This window comes from Giraffa tippelskirchi, chromosome 3 (assembly GCF_054371585.1).
Source record: "Giraffa tippelskirchi isolate mGirTip1 chromosome 3, T2T-mGirTip1v1.2.pri, whole genome shotgun sequence".
NCBI lineage: Eukaryota > Metazoa > Chordata > Mammalia > Artiodactyla > Giraffidae > Giraffa > Giraffa tippelskirchi.
Window position 1 is genome coordinate 29,386,411 of NC_137277.1, and position 21,178 is coordinate 29,407,588.

General features: G+C 52.1%; 1 protein-coding gene and 1 long non-coding RNA gene across 2 annotated transcripts in view; one reads left to right on the plus strand and one right to left on the minus strand.

The window, feature by feature from the left end:
- Nucleotides 1-9,489, minus strand: LOC145543163 (uncharacterized). The gene is made up of 5 exons (XR_014080510.1): nt 9,366-9,489; nt 8,827-9,103; nt 7,525-7,641; nt 2,464-2,607; nt 1-871 (listed from the first exon to the last, which is right to left on the minus strand). It is a non-coding gene; the product is annotated as an uncharacterized LOC145543163 (long non-coding RNA).
- Nucleotides 9,311-21,178, plus strand: part of TRPV2 (transient receptor potential cation channel subfamily V member 2) — a 23,347-nt gene continuing 11,479 nt past the window's right edge. The window contains exons 1-7 of the mRNA XM_081583774.1: nt 9,311-9,525; nt 11,170-11,406; nt 13,548-13,681; nt 16,272-16,565; nt 17,836-18,134; nt 20,085-20,258; nt 20,613-20,768. Coding sequence (XP_081439900.1) covers nt 11,207-11,406; nt 13,548-13,681; nt 16,272-16,565; nt 17,836-18,134; nt 20,085-20,258; nt 20,613-20,768 — 1,257 coding nt within the window. The 5' untranslated portion in view covers nt 9,311-9,525; nt 11,170-11,206. The remainder of the gene's footprint in view (nt 9,526-11,169; nt 11,407-13,547; nt 13,682-16,271; nt 16,566-17,835; nt 18,135-20,084; nt 20,259-20,612; nt 20,769-21,178) is intronic.

Genomic DNA, 21,178 nt, shown 5'->3' on the forward strand with positions numbered 1-21,178 from the left:
TTTAATTTCCAAATATAAACAGGTTTTATAGGTCAATAACAAAAAACAACCCAATCAAAAAATGGGCAGAAGACCTAAATAGACATTTCTCCAAAAAAAACATACAGATGGCCAAGAAGAACATGAAAAATGTGCTGATTAATAATGTTGCTAATTATTAGTGAAATACAAATCAAAACTACCATGAGATATCACCTCATACTGGTCAGAATGGGCATCACCAAAGAGTCTACAAATAACAAATGATGGAAAGGATGTGGAGAAACGGGAACACTTGTACACTGTTGGTAGGAATATAATTGGTGTAGCTGCTATGCAGAACAGTATGAAGGGTAAAAAGCGAAAATAGAGTCACCATTTAATTCAGCAATCCCACTCCTGGGCATATATCCAAAAGATGAAAACTCTAATCAGTACTGAAATCCCACAAGCCACGTGGCAAAAATTATATATATAGCTAAGAGCAAAGAAAAAGAAGAAATATTTCCATAAAACCAACCATCAAAGTCAGAATTAGGACTTCCCTGGTAGTCCAGTGGTTAAGAATTCACCTGCCAGCTATGTGATAGGGCCCATATGCAGTCTCATTGATAAGATGGCTCATTATTTAGACTTCGCAAACGAAGAATAAAATCACAGTGATCTGTGAGACTGACCAAATTGCCCAAATGGCATTCTGTTATCTCACTGGTGCTTATCTTCTCAGAGCTGTGAGACCACCAGATTCCAGACCTCCGGCTACGTGACCATCCCTTCAGAGAATTTTTCATTGGTGGGGTATAAGAAGGACTCCATCAGAAAGGGAGAACGCTGGTTCTCTTTAAGGGCCAGTCACCTCTCTTTTTCCTCTAATAAATTTCCCTTTTCTTGCCTGAAAAAAAAAAAAAGAGAATTCACCTGCCAAAAGAAAAAGAGAAGAATCCACCTGCCAACGCAGGGGACACAGGTTCAGTCCCTGGTCCAGGGAGATTACACATGCCTTGGGGCAACTAAGCTCGTACACCACAGCTACTAAACCCCTCACACCTACAGCCCCAGCTCTGCAACAAGAGAAGCCAGTGCAATGAGAAGCCTGTGCACCACAACCAGAGAGCAGCCCCTGCTTACTGCAACTAAAGAAAGCCCTGTGCACAGCAACGAAGACCCAGTGCAGCCAAAAATAAATAAATAAATAAATAAAATTTAAAAAATAATAAAGTCAGGAGGGAGGTGGGAGGGGAGTTCAGGATGGGGGACACATGTACACCCGTGGCTGATTCATGTCAATGTATGGCAAAAACCACTACAATATTGTAATTAGCCTCCAATTAAAATAAATAAATTAATTAAAAAATAATAAAGTCAGAATTAAACTAATTGTGGCACGTGTGAGTTCAGAGCTGGGTAGATACCAAGGAGAGGCCTTTGCACATCTGCAAGTTTGAGGTACAGACATGAACTCAGAGCCCCATTCCAGCTCCTAGCAGGAGAGCCCCTTTATTTGGCAGGGTCAGCTTGAGGTTCCTTCATGCTTCCCAGGTGGAGCAGGTGGTAAAGAACCTGCCTGTCAATGCAGGAGACATAAGAGACATGGGTTTGATCCATGGGTCAGGAAGATCCCCCTGGAAGAGGGCATGGCTACCCACTCCAGTTTCCTGCCTGGAGAGTCCCATCGACAGAGGAGCCTGGTGGGTTACAGTCCATGGGGTCGCAGAGTTGGACACGACTTTAGCACACGAGCAATGCCCCCTATTTCAGCCTTTGGAGAGCGTCTTTCATCTTTTTCCTTCTCTGACATTTTCCCTGTTTCTCAGGCTCAGGCAGTTTTGTGCACCAGCTGTCATGTGGTTTCTGGCTTATTTTTAAGAGAGGCCGGGAACCCCTTGAGCCTTGGGGTATCCAGGGTCCTAGGAGCTGCTGCACATCCCCGATGTCTGGATGGTGGGGAGGTAGGAGAGGGTCTGATTCCTCCATATAATCCACCCTTGGAAACACACCTCTTCCTCCTTCCTAGTCACCTAGTAAAACCCCAAGCCTGGAACCTGTCTTCCTCCTGTCTGCACCTACCTTCCAGGGGGAGTGTACCACACACTCAAGTTGATTGGTTTCATTTTAAATTAATGTTAACAAAACTCAAGTCCTCCTCCATTTCTCTAAGAGGTGATAGGCTCTATTTCTTCAAACTTCCCACACCCTCATTTCCAGATGGTGGCCTTGACTTAAAGTTTCTTAGAGAAAACACAGGCCACTGGACCTTCCCACCCTTGACCTGAAACCTGTCCACACTTGGACCCACACTGCCTTCTTTTCTCGCTACACGAACAGGTGAGTCCCTCCAATGGGGCCACCCTCTGACCTTCTCGATGTCTCTGTTGGTGCAAGTACCCTCCCCCTGCATTGACAATTGTTGGATCATTCATTATCATATAAACAGAATCTGGCACTACATGGATAGCTGATCTTTAAACAGTTAATCCCCCCTACCTTGACTCCACATCTCCTTCCAGGTACTGGCCACTCCCTGCTTCCTTATATCATGAAACGCCTCCAAAAGGTGGTCTGCACATTTCCTCAACTTCAATGTTTTCATTTTTGGGGGGTGGGGACAGGAGGATGACTCCAGATTGTCTTGAAAATAGACATAATACATCACAGTTATGGTTGGTCTTTCAGTATAAAAATGGTTTCTTTCCAAATCCTTCTAAAGTGATCATAGCAGATTAAAAAAAAAAAAAAAAAAAAGGTGCAGGACTTCCCAGATGGTCCAGTGGTTAAGAATCTGCCTGCCAACGCAGAAGGTTCCATAGGCTTTGGGGAAACTAAGCCCATGTGCCACAACTACTGAGTCTGTAAGCCCTAGACCCAGGGCTCAGCAACCAGAGAAGTCGCCGCAATGAGAAGCCCACCCACTGCAACTAGAGAAAGCGCACACACATCAAGGAAGCTCCAGTGCAGCCAAAAATAAATATTTAAAAAGCATGTCAACACGGACAAAGAGAGTGGGAGAGGAAACCAGGCAGGGCACAGCCAGCAGGGTTTGGCCCTGGATGGTGGATGACCACGTGTAACTCAGTAGAGAAGCTGAGACCTCCTAGTGTCCCGAGGACATAAGTATAAAAAGACTCTGCTGGGCTGGGGAAGGGGGCAATGAAGTGGACACCTGTCTGCTAAACTTCGGGGTGCTCAGTGAAGCCCCATCCACACAGCTGGCTTTCTGGTGCAAGACATTCAAGGAAAGCCTCTCTCATGAAAGGCAGAGTTCTCCAAAATGCAAAGAGAAAAAGTAGACCTGTGACCAACAGAGACAATACAGGGAAACAAAGGAAACTCTGATGCATAAGCTTTCCTGCTCTCTCTCCCAACTCTCTGGACCTAAGGGCTGCTTGCAAGCCGTGCTGGCCTGGACACCCAACCTTTCTGGCCAACAACCTTTCTCCTCTGAGATGATTTCTTAGCAAAGAGGTAGCCCCCAGGGCACTATGAGGGTCTGAGGGAGGGTCTCCATTCAAATCTAAGTTACTCTCCATGACTTACCCAATAAAGTCTAAATGTGAGTGGTATTTCTGAAATGTTCTAAGTCTTGTTCTGAACTCCTATCCCTGGTTCCTGAGTCACCTTGTCATTCCCTCTGCTATGGTCTGAATATTTGTGTGCCCCCCCACCCCCGCCCAGGTCAAAATCCTAATGTCCAATATGATAGTATTAGGGGGTAGGGCTTTGGTAAGTGCTTAGTTCAGGAGGATGGAGCCCTCATGAATGATATCAGTGCCCCTATAAAGGAGATCCTGAGGGTTAGGATGAGGACACCAGGAAGAGGTGCTGGCTCCATCCAGGAAGAGGGCCTCTCCAGTGTGACCATGCCGGGGACTTGACTTGAACTCCCAGTTTCCAGAACTAAGAGGAATAAACTTCTATTGTTTATAAGCTACCTTGTCTGCGGTAGCAGCCTGAATGGACTAAGACACCTCCACAACATCCTTCCTTTTCCAGGCTTGCAGCAGCCCCAGGGAGTGAGGACAAACTCTCCTCAAAGTCTAGGGGCCTGGGAGAGGGGTCAGACACTGCCAAGGGGAACTGCAGCAAGAGCAAGACATGTGATGTGGGACCTTAGAAGAAGCCAGGATGACACAGTACGTGATTCCATTCAGGTGACATTCTGGAAACCAAAGCTGCAAGAACAGAAATCATCCTTGGTTATCAGAGAATGGCGGTGAAGGAGGGGCTGGCAAAGGAGCACCAGAACACATTTTGGGGTGATGACAACGTTCTGTATCTTAACCACTGTGATGGTCATATGCTTATATACTGTTGTCAAAATTATAGAACTGTTAGCTTTAAAATTGTGTACATTCTTAAAAATTACAAAGCACATTAAAAATTTTAAGGGTGTAAGTTATACAATAAACCTTTGTGACTTTGTGGAAAAAAAGAGATGGGAAGGCAAAAGTCAGAGAGACTGCCTGTGTTCAAATCCCACCGCCATCACTTGCGAACTATGCTGTGATCCAGAGCAAGCCAGTTCATGTTTGGATCCCTTCTCTGAATGGAGACAACAGATCTAGCTGCCAAGGTGGTCAGGAGTGAAAAAGAAAATGCTGTGAAGGCCCGGCTCGAGCGCGTTTCCAACCTTACCCGCGTCCAGAGAGTGCGAGGCAGGTGCCTCCCCAGCCCTGGGTGCACCACACCGCCGGTGCACACCCGTTCCCCTGCAGAGAGGCAGGAGCCCCAGCCTGGACGCCGCGACTCCCTCGCTGTGCTGTGACTGAGGAGGCGAGTGGGGCGTCGGCTGGGAGGCACTGCAAAGCTCCTACCGCTTCCTTTCCTGGGAGCCCCAGCGAACCGCGGACACTTGCGTTCTGCGGCGCGTGGGGAAAAGGGCGGGGCCTCACTTGGGCGGGCGCCGGAGGTGACGCTAAAGGGGGGGGCGGGGGGGCTCCCTTGGGAAACTGGATATGTGCGAGGGGGGCGTTGAGGCGCGGAGTAGAGCCTTCACACGATGTGGGCGTGGCTGAGGCGCGGAGGGGAGGGGTCGTGGGGTGGGGGCGAGGCTGAGGCGCACTGCGGAGGCGTCCTGGGTGTGGGCGTGGCTGAGGCGCGGAGGGGAGGAGTCGTGGGTGTGGGCGTGGCTGAGGCGCAAAGGCGGGCCCTTTGCGTCTCCCTGCTTGGTCTCCTGATTCACCTTCACCCCTCCGTGCTCTACCGCGTGTTTGTCAGCTCGACCTTGCACGCACCCTGGGTCATCCTTTGCCTCAGTCAGGCTATCTGATGCTTCCTTGGCCCAGGCTGACTCTGCCTGTGTCTGGTCTTTCTCCTATATAGCGCTGTCGCTGGTTCTGCCCAGACTGTCTGGATCTCTGGTCTCAGGCTGTGTCTCTCTTACTAGCCTTGACTTTGTAGGCCCTTTGACCAGTGTTTCCTCTCTCCCCATCTTTATCTCGACTCCTTCTCTCCACTCCCCTTTCTCTCCTGTCTCCCAGACGGCAGAATATCCTTCCTTCTGGTCTTTGCAGTAGTTAAAATCGGACATCCATAAGCCAGTAGCTGGGGGGTTGTTGAGAACGGGGCCAGCCCCACCCCAAGGTCGGAAAATTCCCCAGAGGCTGTGAACTTGGGCTCCCAGATTTGGCCCGGGGCCTGGCTGTGGCTATTTTGGGTCCTGAGAGAGAGGCCCCACATCTGGGCGGGGCTGAGCTGTGGTTCCGGGGGGGCGCAGAGACCGTGTGAGAAGGGGCAGTTTGCTTCCGCTGAGAGCAAGGATCTCCCAGGCCAGGCAGGCTGCACCCACACCCGCAGGACTTCGCAGGACTTCCCTCCTGCAAGAGGCACTCTTGGCCTCCCTGGCTACCTCAGCTAGTATTTTCCTCTTCCAGTACCAGCCTGCTCAACTCCAGTCTCCTCCCTTGTTCCAGGAAGCCTGTTCAGCCTCCTACACTGGCCTATTTCTACTTCCTCTCTGTCAGTCTCAGACAGAGCTGCTCAGAGAGGCTCCACCTAGCCAGGACACCGGCCCAGCCCAGGCTCTGGACCAAGTCTTGGGAGAAGCAAAGAACAGGCTCTGGTTTGTGCACTCACTTCCCCCAAGTTCCACCTTTCCTTCTCTCTAAAGCTAGAGCACCTCTCTCTCCCACCTCTCTTTAGAATTTACATTAATTATGCACAGGCTTTATTTAGACACCTCTTGCACAGTTGAGCTGGATTTGTGTCTTTTTTTTTTGCACTTTCAGCTCTGCAAGAAATGCCCTTTTTTTGTTTTTTAAGTCAGTGGTGAAAAACTAGTGGTTCAAATGCTACACATTGAAAAGTCAGTTGCCTTCCCACCCTCTCCAAAGAATATCTCTGCTGCACTTGCTTTGAATCACTTGTCTTCCTTAAAATTGATTCTGAAAACAAATTCAAGTGAAAAAATATGTCTTTATAACAAGTTACTAAGTGTAACACATGGAATTGAAACATATGGAAAGGCTAAACATAAAGACTTCTTGGGGGGGGATTTTCCTCGCATGGAAACTGGACTGGATGAAGTTTCTTCAAATATGAGTTCAGTGGCATTGTGACTGAGAAAGCTGTGTTTCTCTGCTTGATTCATTTCTGACTAAAAACACAGGCACTCTGCTCAGAGGACCTCTTTTTTTTAAAGATAAAATTCACATATAGTTTGCCAACATAAAGTGTACAATTCAATGGTCTTTGGCATATCTGCAACCATCATCACAATCAAATTTAGAACCCTTTCATCACCCTCTCCCCCCAAACAAGCCCTGTACTGGGAGTTCCCTGGTGGTCTCGTATTTAGGATTCAGTGCTTTCACTGCTGTGGCCCAGATTCAATTCCTGATTGGGGAACTAAGATCCTCAAAAGTTACACAGCCAAAAAAAAAAAAAACAACAACAACAAGAAGCCCTATACCCTGCAGTTCCCCATTATTCCCCAAATCTGTAGGGATCTAATTTCTCTCTCCATAGGCAACCACTAACCTACTTTCTATCTCCACAGAGTCCCCTATTCTAGACATTCCCCATTTCTTTTGAGTATATACCTATCAGTGGAATTGCTGGGTCATATAGTAATTCTATGTTTAATTTTTTTGAGGAACAAGCAGACTGTTTTCCAAAGAGGCAGCACTATTGTATAATTTGCCAGCAGTGTATGAGGGTTCCAACTTCTCCATATCCTCACCAATACATATCATTATCTGTCTTTTTAAAAATTTTTATTGTATTCTAGTTGATTTAAAGGTAGTGTATTATCTGTCTTTTTAATTATAGCTATCCTAGTGGTGTCAAGTGGTATCTCATTGTGGTTTTTGATTTGCATTTTCCTGACAATTGATAATCTGAGGACTTTTTATAAACTTGACTTGCAATTAGGGTTGTCTATCCAACTGTCATTGAAGGACTTGAGGGTCTCCACTTACTCTTTACTTTTCCCCCAACAGCACAGTAATGTCCTCTGCATTACAATCACAATTCAAAGGTTTCTTGAGCACCACCTGGGGTTGGGCACTGTGCTAGGTGCTGAGGATAGCAAAATAAGCAAGGTCTCACCTCTTGGAGAGCTTGGTGTGTAAAGGCATGGCTCCAGACTTGAATACTTGCTTTGTTACTTCCCAGCTTTGTGGCCTTGGACAGTGTGTCCAGTCTTGCCCAGCATTAGTTCCTAATCTGTGAAATAAGGTTGCTCTGAGAATTACATGCAAAGCACTGAGCAGTATCCGGCATATAGTAACTGCTCAGGAGGCTCTTGTTATTATTAAAGATGAGGCCAGACAATTAAATGTTAATCATAATGGACAATGAGTTACTATCAGAGATATGCAGAGTATCATGAAACACAGGGGCTTCCCTGGTGGCCCAGACAGTGAAGAATCTGCCTGCAATGTGGGAGACCTGAGTTCGATCCCTGTGTCGGGAAGATCCCCTGTGGAGAAGGAAATAGCAACTCACTCCAGTATTCTAGCCTGGAGAATCCCATGGACAGAGGAGCCTGGTGGGCTACAGACCATGGTGTCGCAAAGAGTCAGACACAACAGAGCTACCAACACTTAATGGAACACAGAGAGGAACCCCCAAACCAATCCAGGGTCTAGGAAAGGCAACCCAAAGAAATGATGTTTAAACAGAGAGGTAGGAATTGGCTAAAGCAAGGCTGTGTGTGTGTGTGTGTGTGTGTGTGTGTGTGTGTGTTCCTCACAGTTGCAACAGCTTATGCAAAGACTTGGAGGCAACAGAAGAGAGCATGGTATACTGGTATACTGGAGAGACTGAAATGTGTTCAGAATGTCTAGAGCAGGACTGTCCAATAGAATTCTCTGCTATGATAGAAAAGTTCTGCATCTGTGCTGTCCTCTATAGTAGCCACTAACCACATGTGACTACGAGCATTTGAAATGTCTAACTGTAGAACTGAATGCTTGATTTAATTTTACTATAGTTGACATGTTTAAATAGCCACTGTGGCTGGTGACCTTACATTGGACAGCACAGGTGTATACACTGGAATGTCATGTGAACGGCAGGATTGCAATAAGAGATGGGATGTGGAGAAGGGTATCCAAACTACACGAGCTTGGTATGGGGGGTGTTTAAGCCAGGGAGTGAGGTGATCTGGTTTTCATTTTTGAAATACCACTCTCATTGCTGTAAGGAGAATGGATTATGGAGGGGTGCAGGTCAGGAGTGAAGCAGGTAGACCAGCCTGAAGGTGGCTGTGGTCTCCCTGGCAGGAAGGACGGTGGCTTGGACCAGGCAGAGATAGAGACAAACTGGAAGGTTTAGGGGTGTGGGGTTCCTGATGGGGTGGATTTTAGGAGTGAGGGAGAGGGAGATGACCTAGGGCTGGCTACTTACTAGGATGGTGGCTGTGTCGCTGGTCTGGACCAGGGCTGGTTTGGAAGGAAGTTGTCTAATTTCAGAAGCACAGCCGCCCCTGCTGGCCGGTGCTGGAAGCACCTTTAGCTCAGGGAAGGAAGGCTGGTGCCGTCAGGCTGGGGGTCTGGGGGACTGCGGAAAGGTCCCGGGAGGCCGGGGCGATGCGGTGCATTCCAGGGGCAGGTGCTGGGCTGAGTCCCTCCTCTCCCGGGGAGTCCACATCAGCTCTCCCTGCCCCGTCTGAGCCACATGGACCCTGGGGGACCGGTGGTGGGGAAGAGGAGGGGTGGGCGTCAGTGTAGGGGCCAAGTCCCTCCTGCTCCAAGGGCCCGCCAGCTCCCCTCTCCCCCGAGCAGGACCCCGCACCCAACGGTGGCCTCTGACTGCCCCACCCCTCGCATCTGGGGGCCTCAATAGCAGGCAGTGGGGGTGGGGCGGGGCGGGAGGCAGGGCGTGTCTCCCCAGAGAGGGTGTGGCCCGCGGTCCGTATGGTCAGTGTCCCGGCCAGCGGGTCCTACCGGGAGAGCGTTGACCCGGCTGCAGCCAGGCAGGCTGAACGTGCGGCACGCGGGGGGACCCAGCCGACTCTCTGGGCTCCCGGCGGGCCCGCGCCCCTCCCGGCTGCACTTCCTCCGCAGCCCCAAGCAGGACGCGCCGCGCGCTGCCTCCGCCGAGCTGGTGAGTCCGGGATGATGCGGGCGTCCCAGGGGCCCGGACCCCCAGGCCTGGGGGTGGCGGCTAGGAAGCCCAAGTGGGCTTCTTGTAAGCCCAGCCCTGAGCCAGGGTCCCCGCGGGGCTCCGGCTCCATCCTTCACCTGACCACCCAGGTCCTTCCTCCCTGGGAAGATGGGGGGGCGGGGATCCAGGCTGGCGGGGCGAGGGGCGGCGATGGGCAGGGCAGGGGCTGCGCAGACAGCTGTTGCTGCGGAGGCTTGGGAGCCGTGGGCCGGGAGGCAGAACGGTGCGAGGGTGGGGACCTTAGCCAGGTTAAATGGAGAGTGGTATCGGAAAGACGCCCCCGGGGTGCGCAGAAAGATGCTGCTTCAACACTGTGTGGTGAGGACTGGACAGGCCCCCGCCTCCCCTGCTTCTGTGGGAAGATGCCCCCATGTCGCCACCTCCCCCCACTCCGGGGGCTAAAGCTGCAAGGAAGATGGTCCAGGCCCGACCACTGTCCACCCTGCCACTCCTGCCCTCCGCTTCTCGTCCCCAAGTCCCCATGCTCGGCTCCCTGCGCCTTCTCCCCACACTGTTCTCTCCACTCTCCCCACCTTGGGCTCTTTTCCCTCTCTCTGCTCACCCAATGGGGGGCCCAGGGGCTTCCCCCACCCCCCACTGGGGCCCCACCCTGCCATGTGATGGCGGCTGTGGTTTCAGCGCTCCCCTTAAGGGTGAGGTGGTGCTTGGAGCTGAACTCCCCGCCCAGCCTGGGGCCTGGTAGGGCTGCCGGCTCGGCAGCTTGGGCGCCAGCGAGGTGTCTCCCTCTGGCTCTGAAGCCCCTAAGAGACACTAAGGCTAAAAATACAGACAGGCCCTGAAGAATTCCGAGAACTGAAGAGAAACAGCATGGTGGGGCAAGGCGCTGCCCACAGCTTGGGACCTTGGGAAAGTCACTTCCCCCTTCTGAGCCCTGGTCGTCCTGGCAGCAAAATAAAGATTTTGATAGGCCCGTGGTTTTCCTGAGGACTTCCCCAGAGCGCCCCTACACTGCGTGGGAGGTGGAGTGACCTGCCCCCACCTGAAACTGCATTTTCTTTTTTTTTTCTGAAACTGCATTTTCATCTGATGTGAATATTGGCTGCTGGACAGGAGGTTGTGTCGAGAAAGGGTTGTGCTGTTGATACAAACATTTTGGGACCAGGGGGTGTGGCCTCTCAAAGATCAGGAAGTCCCAGAGGGAGAGTCAGGGACAGTGATGGTCCCTGTTTCTCTGATGGGGCCTCCCTGCTGGTCTTCCCTCCTCTGGCTCCTCTCTCCCCTCCTGTTGGACTGAGTTCCTGCCCTGGGGGCTGGTCTACTTGTGTGTGCTCACCCCATGGACTGTAGCCCTCCAGGCTCCTCTGTCCATGGGATTTCCCAGGCAAGAATACTGGAGTGGGTTGTCATTTCCTCCTCCAGGGGATCTTCCCGATACTGGGATTGAACCTGCTTCTCCACACTGCAGGCAGATCTTACTGCTGAGCCACCAGGGAAAGTCTACTTGTACCCAGCTTCTCTTAATGAACCTCTCTGGTCCCAGGCTCCAGCCAGCTCTTCTAGTCCTGCTCCTACTGGGAGAAGGAGGTCCCTCTGACATCTCTGTCCCCCACCTTCCCCCCACAGAGGTTCCAGTCAGAAGGGGCAGCCGTCTTCCCTGAAGATGACCACGCCCTCCAGCCCTCCTGCTTTCAGGCTGGAGACCTCAGATGGAGGCCATGAAGATGGTGCCCAGGGAGACAAAGGAAAGGGTGGCAGGGGCTCCGAACCACCCCCCATGGAGTCCCGGTTCCAGGGTGAGGACCGGAACTCCTCCCCACAGATCAGAGTGAACCTCAACTTCCGAAAGGCCGCAGGTGCCAGGTGAGGCAGCAAGTGTGGATGGAGCCTGGGGCCTCACTTCCAGCAGAGGCAGACTGGGTGGCCTGGCCCAACCCCAGCGCCCCTTCCCCACAGCCTATGGGGTCCTCAGTCTGGCTCTGATGGCTCTTGGGCCGACAGGCTGAACTCTGCTCTGCTCGCTGAGGTTGCTGCTTCCAGAACTTTCCCCATTCTTGCCCTTCTGTCTTCTGGGGTTGCATTCCTCTTGGTAGGGACATATTCTTTCAGCTCCAATTACTCGACTGAGCCTGGCATGTCCCTTGTTTGTCACAGTCCCTGAGGGGGGTGGTAGCAGGATCCACACTCCAGTCCAGGAGACACAAGGACATCCAGAAATGTCCCGTGTGCTCCCAGGCTCCTCCAAGGCTGGACCTGTTACCCTGGGAACGTGGACTCTGGGGACTGAGGACAGTGGCTTTCTTGGAATCACCTTCTCTTTGACTTTCCTGTGATGTCCACTAATTCAGACCCTGGGAACCACTCTGGTGGGGAGCCCTGTGGGTGTGTGTGGGGGTGCACCTGGCATGCCCCCAGGGTGAGGTCTGACATATCTGCATGGGCCAGACAGCACTCTTCCAGGGAAGTCTCTCCATCTCTCCCTCCCACCTCACTCACACCTGGGACTTGGCTGCCCACCTTGGACTCCCAGCCCAGAGCCCCTGTTCTGTCTGTGCTGCAGGACCGAGGTCACGTTCACACCAGGGCAGGAGAGGATGCTTGTGAGGCTTCTGGGCTTGGGCCACCAGCCCGAGGCAGAACCAGCCTCTCGGTGCCCTTTGCTGCTTCAGTCTATTCCCTGTGGGCTTCCCTGTCCCAGGACTCTGATGCCACCCTGTGACAGGAAGTGCCTGTCCAAATAGCCACTTCCCCTAGCCATACTGCTCCGGGCTCCCCAGTCAGCCGCAGAGCCCTCTTGGTCATGCTGCGTCCACGTGATCTGCTAGGTGAATGATGGTGCGTCAGTCACGCGATCACAGCTTAAAACACGACTGATCCTAGCAACCCCCCAACTCATCAGAGCCCCCAACCCTTTCTTGGTTGATCCACTCCATGGCAGACCTGAGGGTCCCCAAAACATCAGTTAGTCCCCCCTTTGTTTGTCCCTTTGTATCGGCTGGTCATGGTGCCAGGAGCCCAGGGGCGAGCTGGCCTCTGTGAATAGGGACGGGTCCAGGCGTGGGTAGCCCACTCAGCACTGCTAGACTCAGAAGGGTTACCAGCCCCTCCTTGGGACTTCCCCAGAAGTGTGGCTTCTCAGTAAAATTCTGTGAGCGTCTGGTTTCCACTCTGGGACCCATCTCTCTGAGAAACCTCTGTCTGTCCAGGCTGGAGTTTCTCTGGAGTCGGGGTCTGGAGTTAGTTGAGCCCCCGCTGCCTACCCCCCGCACCATGAATTCTGCACCATATGACTTTGGGAAGGTTACTTTATCTCCTTATTTGTTTGATGGAGAAGATAAAGATTGCTCACTCAGGACAGAAGTGATAGTCAGGGGGGCAGCTGCTCCGTTGTTAATCCATGGATGGTCTGAGAAGACAAGGGGCTTTTCTTGATTCCTTGGTGGGGGCCAGTGGTGCAGACAGCCCCCAAGTCTGTGGGCACCTCTGGTAGCCCCGTGCCAACCCAGACCCCAGGTCAACGGCCATGATGAGTTCCTGTGCTAAAATGGACAGTGAGCCTGTTGTGAGACCCTCAGGGCACCTAGAGAGTGAGAGCAGACCTCCCAGATGCCTGAGGTCGGGGGACACATGGACCAGGGCCCCGGACAGCCCACTCCTCCAGGGGTCTGAGCACCTGGGGTCTCATTGGTCAGCCTGGGAGAGTGCATGCTGCATGCTAAGTCACTCACTCATATCTGACTCTTTGTGACCCCATGGACTGTAGCCTGCCAGGCTCCTCTGTCCATGGGATTTTCCAGGCAAGAATACTGGAGTGGGTTGCCATTTCCTCCTCCAGGGGATCTTCCTGACCCACGGATTGAACCCGTGTCTCCTGCATTGCAAGTGGATTCTTTACCACTGAGCCACAGGGAGGGTCGAGGCTCCCTGGGAAGGGGGAAGAGCTTCCCCACTTCTGGGGGCCCAGAGCTCTCCTGCAGTATCAGTAACAAACCACATTCCCACAGTCAGCCAGACCCAAATCGCTTTGGCCGCGACCGGCTCTTCAGTGCCGTGGCCCGGGGGGCCCCCGAGGATCTGGCGGGGCTACCAGAGTACCTGCACCGGACCAGCAAGTACCTCACAGACTCGGAATACACAGGTAAGCTACCACTCGGGCCAGAGACCCATGAGCTGGGCCAAGACTGGGCTCCCTGGGTGGGTCTCGACCAGGAGCTGAGAGGCAAGGAGGGGCAGTGCTCCTAGCGGCTCTCCTGCCGACAGAGCCCACTTCCCTGTCCACCTACCCCACCGGCTCCCGGCCTGGGCCTGCCTCAGCCACCCTCGGCTGTGTCAGTGGCGAACGGATATTCCCAGGCTTCCTCAGTGCGGCCTTTCCCCTGCCTCTTTTTAAGTAACAGCATCATTGAGATCTGACATACATACCACACACTTCATCCATCTCAAAGCATTCTTTGCCCCAAATATAAGTACCTGTAATGTTTGGGCTGATTATGTATATAATTATGACTGATTGGAGTTGTATGGCAGAAACCAAACCAACACTGTAAAGCAGCTTTCCTCCAACTAGTTCAGTTCAGTCGCTCAGTCGTGTCCGACTCTTTGCGACCCCATGAATTGCAGCACGCCAGGCCTCTCTGTCCGTCACCAACTCCCAGAGTCTACCCAAACCCATGTCCATCAAGTCAGTGATGCCATCCAACCATCTCATCCTCTGTCATCCCCTTCTCCTCCCGCCCCCAATCCTACCCAGCATTAGGGTCTTTTCCAATGAGTCAACCCTTCACATGAGGTAGCCAAAGTATTGGAGTTTCAGCTTCAACATCAGTCCTTCCAGTGAACACCCAGGACTGATCTCTTTTAGGATGAACTAGTTGGATCTCCTTGCAGTCCAAGGGACTCTCAAGAGTCTTCTCCAACACCACAGTTCAAAAGCATCAATTCTACGGCGCTCAGCTTTCTTCACCGTCCAACTCTCACATCCATACATGACCACTGGAAAAACCACAGCCTTGACTAGACGGACTTTTGTTGGCAAAGTAATGTCTCTGCTTTTAAATATGCTATCTAGGTTGGCCATAACCCTCCTTCCAAGGAGTAAGCGTCTTTTAATTTCATGGCTGCAATCACCATCTGCAGTGATTCTGGAGCCCCAAAAAATAAAGTCTGACACTGTTTCCACTGTTTCCCCATCTATTTCCCATGAAGTGATGGGACCAGATGCCATGATCTTAGTTTTCCGAACGTTGAGCTTTAAGCCAACTTTTTCACTCTCCTCTTTCACCTTCATCAAGAGGCTCTTTATTTCTTCTTCACTTTCTGCCATAAGGGTGGTGTCATCTGCATATCTGAGGTTATTGATATTTCTCCCGGCAATCTTGATTCCAGCTTGTGTTTCTTCCAGCCCAGCATTTCTCATGATGTACTCTGCATGTAAGTTAAATAAGCAGGGTGACAATATACAGCCTTGACGTACTCCTTTTCCTATTTGGAACCAGTCTGTTGCTCCATGTCCAGTTCTAACTGTTGCTTCCTGACCTGCATACAGGTTTCTCAAGAGACAGGTCAGATGATCTGGTATTCCCATCTCTTTCAGAATTTTCCACAGTTTATTGTGATCCACACAGTCAAAGGCTTTGGCATAGTCAATAAAGCAGAAATAGATGTTTTTCTGGAACTCTCTTGCTTTTTCGGTGATCCAGCGGATATTGGCAATTTGATCTCTGGTTCCTCTGCCTTTTCTAAAACCAGCTTGAACATCTGGAAGTTCACGGTTCACGTATTGCTGAAGCCTGGCTTGGAGAATTTTGAGCATTACTTTACTAGCATGTGAGATGAGTGCAATTGTGCGGTAGTTTGAGCATTCTTTGGCATTGCCTTTCTTTGGGATTGGAACAAAAACTGACCTTTTCCAGTCCTGTGGCCACTGCTGAGTTTTCCAAATTTGCTGGCATATTGAGTGCAGCACTTTCACAGCATCACCTTTGAGGATTTGAAATAGCTCAACTGGAATTCCATCACCTCCACTAGCTTTGTTCGTAGTGATGCTTTCTAAGGCCCACTTGACTTCACATTCCAGGATGTCTGGCTCTAGGTGAGTGATCACACCATCGTGATTACCTGGGTCATGAAGATCTTTTTTGTACAGTTCTTCTGTGTATTCTTGCCACCTCTTCTTAATATCTTCTGCTTCTGTTAGGTCCATACCATTTCTGTCCTTTATCGAGCCTATCTTTGCATGAAATGTTCCTTTGGTATCTCTAATTTTCTTGAAGAGATCTCTAGTCTTTTCCAATCTGTTGTTTTCCTCTGTTTCTTTGCACTGATCGCTGAGGAAGGCTTTCTTATCTCTCCTTGCTATTCTTTGGAACTCTGCATTCAGATGGGAATATCTTTCCTTTTCTCCTTTGCTTTTCACTTCTCTTCTCTTCCCAGCTATCTGTAAGGCCGCCTCAGACAGCCATTTTGCTTTTTTGCATTTCTTTTCCATGGGGATTTTCTTGATGCCTGTCTCCTGTACAATGCCACGAACCTCTGTCCATAGTTCATCAGGCACTCTATCAGGTCTAGTCCCTCCTCCAACTAAAAAATAAAGAAAATTGCAGCCATACCTGTTGCTATTCTAACACCTCTGGCTTGAGCCTTGTCATCCTGCAGCATGGCTGGGGTGCTTCCTGTATGGGCGGGTAGGTGGCCTGAACATCGCAGTGCCCCCTGCCCTCCTCCCGCAGAGGGCTCCACGGGGAAGACCTGTCTGATGAAGGCCGTGCTGAACCTTCGGGACGGAGCCAATGCCTGCATTGAGCCGCTGCTGCAGATTGACCAGGATTCAGGCAATCCCCGGCCTCTGGTCAACGCCCAGTGCACAGATGAGTACTACCGAGGCCACAGCGCCCTCCACATCGCCATCGAGAAGAGGAGCCTGCTCTGCGTGAAGCTCCTGGTGGAGAATGGGGCCGATGTGCACGCCCGGGCCTGTGGCCAGTTCTTCCAGAAGAGGAGCCAAGAGACCTGCTTCTACTTCGGTGAGCTGCTTTCTTGGATAAACTGGGCTGCAGAGGGGATTAAGACCTCGCCCACGGTCACAGGGTTAATGTGACCCTGATACCCAGACCTGTCTGACCCTTCATGCTTCTAATCGCTCCGCCACCTGCAAAGGCAGCTTGTCTAAGAGATGTTTTACCCTTATCTGGCCAAGGAAGTGGAGAAGGCAATGGCACCCCACTCCAGTACTCTTGCCTGGGAAACCCCATGGACGGAGGAGCCTGGTAGGCTGCAGCCCATGGGGTCGCAAAGAATCGGACACGACTGAGCGACTTCACTTTCACTTTTCACTTTCATGCGCTGGAGAAGGAAATGGCAACCCACTCCAGTATTCTTGCCTGGAGAATCCCAGGGATAGAGGAGCCTGGTGGGCTGCCGTCTATGGGGTTGCACAGAGTCGGACACGACTGACGCGACTTAGCAGCAGCAGCGGCAGGCCAAGGAAGCTCACTCACTACACACGCGCTCAGACCAGGGCCAGGGGAGCGGGAGGCTAGCACTGGTGTGTGAAGGGACTTGACCAGACAGGGCCTGGAGGAAGGGACATCTGTGCCCGGTGGCAGTGGGTCTGGGCCCCGGCAAAGAAAAGAGACGGAGGCAAGGGGTGGGAAGCCTGGTGGGCAAGCCCACACTCTGATCCCATAGGTGGTAAAGAGCTCCAGGCCCTCTCCCTTGGGTCAGGGCTGGACAGAGCTGCCTTGACCAGCTCCTGAGAGAAGGCGCAGCTGCCCTAGGCAGGGCCCGGGACCTTCTCTGCTCACTGCCTGGCCTGAGTGGGCCAGGACCTTCTCCGCTCACTGCCTGGCCTGGATGGGCCAGGTACCTTTTCCGCTTACTGCCCTGGCTAACTGGGCTGGGGACCTTCTCCACTCACTGCCTGGCCTGGGTGGGCCGGGTACCTTCTCTGCTCACTGCCCGGCCTGGCTGGGCGGGGACCTTCTCTGCTCACTGCCTGGCCTGGGTGGGCCGGGTACCTTCTCTGCTCACTGCCAGGCCTGGGTGGGCCGGGGACCTTCTCCACTTACTGCCTGGCCTAACTGGGCCAGGTACCTTCTCCGCTCACTGCTTGGCCTGGGTGGGCCCAGGACCTTCTGCACTCACTGCCTGGCCTGGCTGAGCCGGGGACCCTGATATAATACTGCATCTCTTCCTCTGGCTGCCTGACCTACCTCAAGGCGGTCCAGGGAGTGTGATGAGCCAGCGGGTGAAACCTGAGAGACCCAAGGCCCAAGCTGTCCCCTCGGCCCCCAGGCGAGCTGCCCCTCTCCCTGGCCGCGTGCACCCAGCAGTGGGATGTGGTGACCTACCTCCTGGAGAACCCACACCAGCCTGCCAGCCTGCAGGCTGCTGACTCGCTGGGCAACACGGTGCTGCACGCCTTGGTGATGATCGCAGACAACTCTCCGGAGAACAGCATGCTGGTGACCCACATGTACGACGGGCTCCTCCAGGCAGGGGCCCGCCTCTGCCCCACCGTGCGGCTGGAGGACATGCCCAACCTGCAGGGCCTCACGCCCCTGAAGCTGGCTGCCAAGGAGGGCAAAATTGAGGTGAGTGGCCGGGCTGCCCTTTCCAGGAAGCAGGAGGACTCAGCCAGGAATTTTGCAGGAAGAGCCTGGGGTGGTGTCTAGCTCAGAGCAGTTTCGGCATGCACCTCTCTGACATGTGTGTTTATTGATAAATTATCCAGGAGCTGCAGAACGAATATATTACATTATAAAGCAAGGATTGTATATTTTTGGCTGCACTGTGCAGCTTCCTAGATCTTAATTCCCCGACAAGGGATTGAACCTGGGCCATAGCAGTGCAAGCCTAAGTCCTCATCACTGGACCGCCAGGGAACTCCCAGGGATTCTTTTTAAAGTCATTTGGGTTTCTTGATTAGCAGATAGCTATCTCATATTCTTTGCTGTTAGGTTTTCTTCCTATTGATTGTTGTGTTCTTTTTTAAAAAATCATTTATTTATGTATTTATTTTTTAAAATTTTGGCCTTGCTGGGTCTTTGTTTCTGCACACTGGCTTTCTCTAGTTGTGGCAAGTGGGGGCTACTCTAGTTGAAATGCAAGAGCGTCTCATTGTGGTGGCTTCTCTTGTTGAGCAGTGCACGCTCGAGGGTACACAGGCTTCTGTTGTGGCATGTGGGCTCAATAGTAAGGGCTCACAGCCTCCAGGGCTCATTAGTTGTGGCACATGGGGCTTAGTGACATATGGGATTTCCTGGACCAGGGATGGAACCCGTGTCCCTTGCATTGCAAGGCAGATTCTTAACCCCTTGACCACCAGGGAAGCCCCGTAAGTGTTCTTGATCATGAACATAACAGCATTTTGTTTACCATTTGTCATAGTTGCAAATTTTTCTCCCAGTTCAACATTAAAAAAATGTTATGGCAGTTTTTGCTACACAGAATTTTTACATTTTTATGTAGCTGAGTGTAATTATGTTTTTCTTGATTTTTGCTATTGCTTAACTCCTACAAGGTTTTAAAACTTTGTGTGCGTGCATGCATATATGTGTGTGTGTGTGTGTGTGTGTATGCATGTGTGTGTATTCCATAGCCATATCTTCTTTCAGACTTTTCTTTTGCAGTTTCAATTTTAATGCCTAAACCTGATTTATCTGGAAGTTATACGTTACTCTTACAAAGAGTAACCATGAGGAAATTCCCCAGCAGTTCAGTGGTTAGGACCCTGCACTTTGATTGCCAAGGGCTTAGGTTCAATCCTTCGTCTGGGAACTAAGATCCCATAAGCTGTGTGGTTAAAAAAAAGAATAAACATAATCTAGCTTTATTTTTTTCTCAAAAACTTTCTCATTGTTTGATCCTTATTATCGGGAGGAGCTTCATGGGTGTACAACCCACACAGTTGACACAGGGCCCCACGCTTAGAACATAGGTGTCTTTAAAGTTTAAGACCAAACTGAACATAAATGAAAGTTTTACGTTTTCTTCCTGCCCTCCAAGGCCCCTGGGCTGTGGGGACCTCCCTTTGTGTCTAGAGGCATGGCTGTGTGACTTGTGGAAGCCACTCCCCAACACAGGAAGCCCCCCCACCCCACTCCTCATTTGTAAAACCACACTGCTCTGAACCTGTTCAGATCAGGGACATTTTCTAGCCCTCTGAGTGAGAGCTCTAGACTCTGGCCACAGTCATGCACACACATGTGTAGCTGGCAGCCTCTGATGTCATGGGGCATTAAGGACCCCTGAACTGGGGGTCCCTTGGCCATAAGAGTGTCCAGAAAAGAAGCCTTGCGGCAGGAATGGGGAAGGAAGAGCCAAGCTTGCCGGCAGGCCCTGGCATAGGTGGGTAGGTGCGAGTGCCTACATGGGGCTTAGTATGTGGACGTGTGTAAGAGTTCATATGTGCAAGTACATGTGGGTGCAGGGCACATGCGTGTGTCTGCTCTGCAGGACACTGAGTCTGAGGCTTCCCGTCAGTGGGGGCAGTGGCCATGAGGGTCAAGCTCAAGCTCAAGCTCATGTGCCTGGCCCTGTAGATTTTCAGACACATCCTGCAGCGGGAGCTCCCGGGGCCATGCCAATCCCTTTCCCGAAAGTTCACGGAGTGGTCCTATGGGCCTGTGCGGGTGTCGCTGTATGACCTGGCCTCTGTGGACAGCTGGGAGGAGAACTCAGTGCTGGAGATCATCGCGTTTCACTGCCGAAGCCCGGTGAGCCCACGGGGCGGGGGTGTGCCTAGAGGGCCTGGCAGAGGTTCCTGAAAGGTCTACTGCTCAGGTCGGCCTGCTGGACCACGCGTGCCCTGAAACTGGGATGTGGGGGTGTGGCCTCACGTCCCCACCCAGCCCCTGGGCACACGCTCCCCACACACCGGTGCCACCCGACTTGGGGATCATATCGGGGTGTCCTCTCTGTTGCCCAGCACCTGCTCAGGACTGGTCACTCTGTAGCTGTGAGGGTGGGGAGGGGTCATTCGGGGCTCCCCGTCCTCTGCCCCTCCCCTGGTGCCCCCAACTGTACTTGCTGAACCGAACGCGCCTCTGACTCTCACCTGCCTGTCCCAGCTCCGGCACCGGATGGTAGTCTTGGAGCCGCTGAACAAACTGCTGCAGGCGAAGTGGAATCTGCTCACCCCCAGGTTCCTCTTCAACTTCCTGTGTTACGTGATCTACGTGTCCATCTTCACTGCTGTCACCTACCACCAGCCCGCCCTGGAGAAGGCAAGGCAGGGAGGGGCGCAAACAACCCTGGCAGAAGACCGGGCAGGGATTATCACCCACCCTGTAGATGCTGACCACTGGGCTCTGTAGCCACATGCTAACCTAGCTGGTCACAGTATGAAAGTAACAGCATAGAGGTAACAACAACAATAATAGTTAGGACTTAGTGAGTGTGCACCATATGTGAGAAAGTGTTCCACGTGATTGACATGTGTTAACATATTTAATTTCACAAGTCTCTGAGATGATGAACTCTCATCATTGCGGGCTTACAGTTGAGGGAAGGGAGACACAGAGATTAAGGAGCTTCTCCAGGGTCATACGGGCTGTGAGTGGTGGAGATGGGACCTGAACCCAGACAGTTTGGCTCCAGAGCCCATGCTTGCTCTGCCACTCTGGGGGCCTCCCCA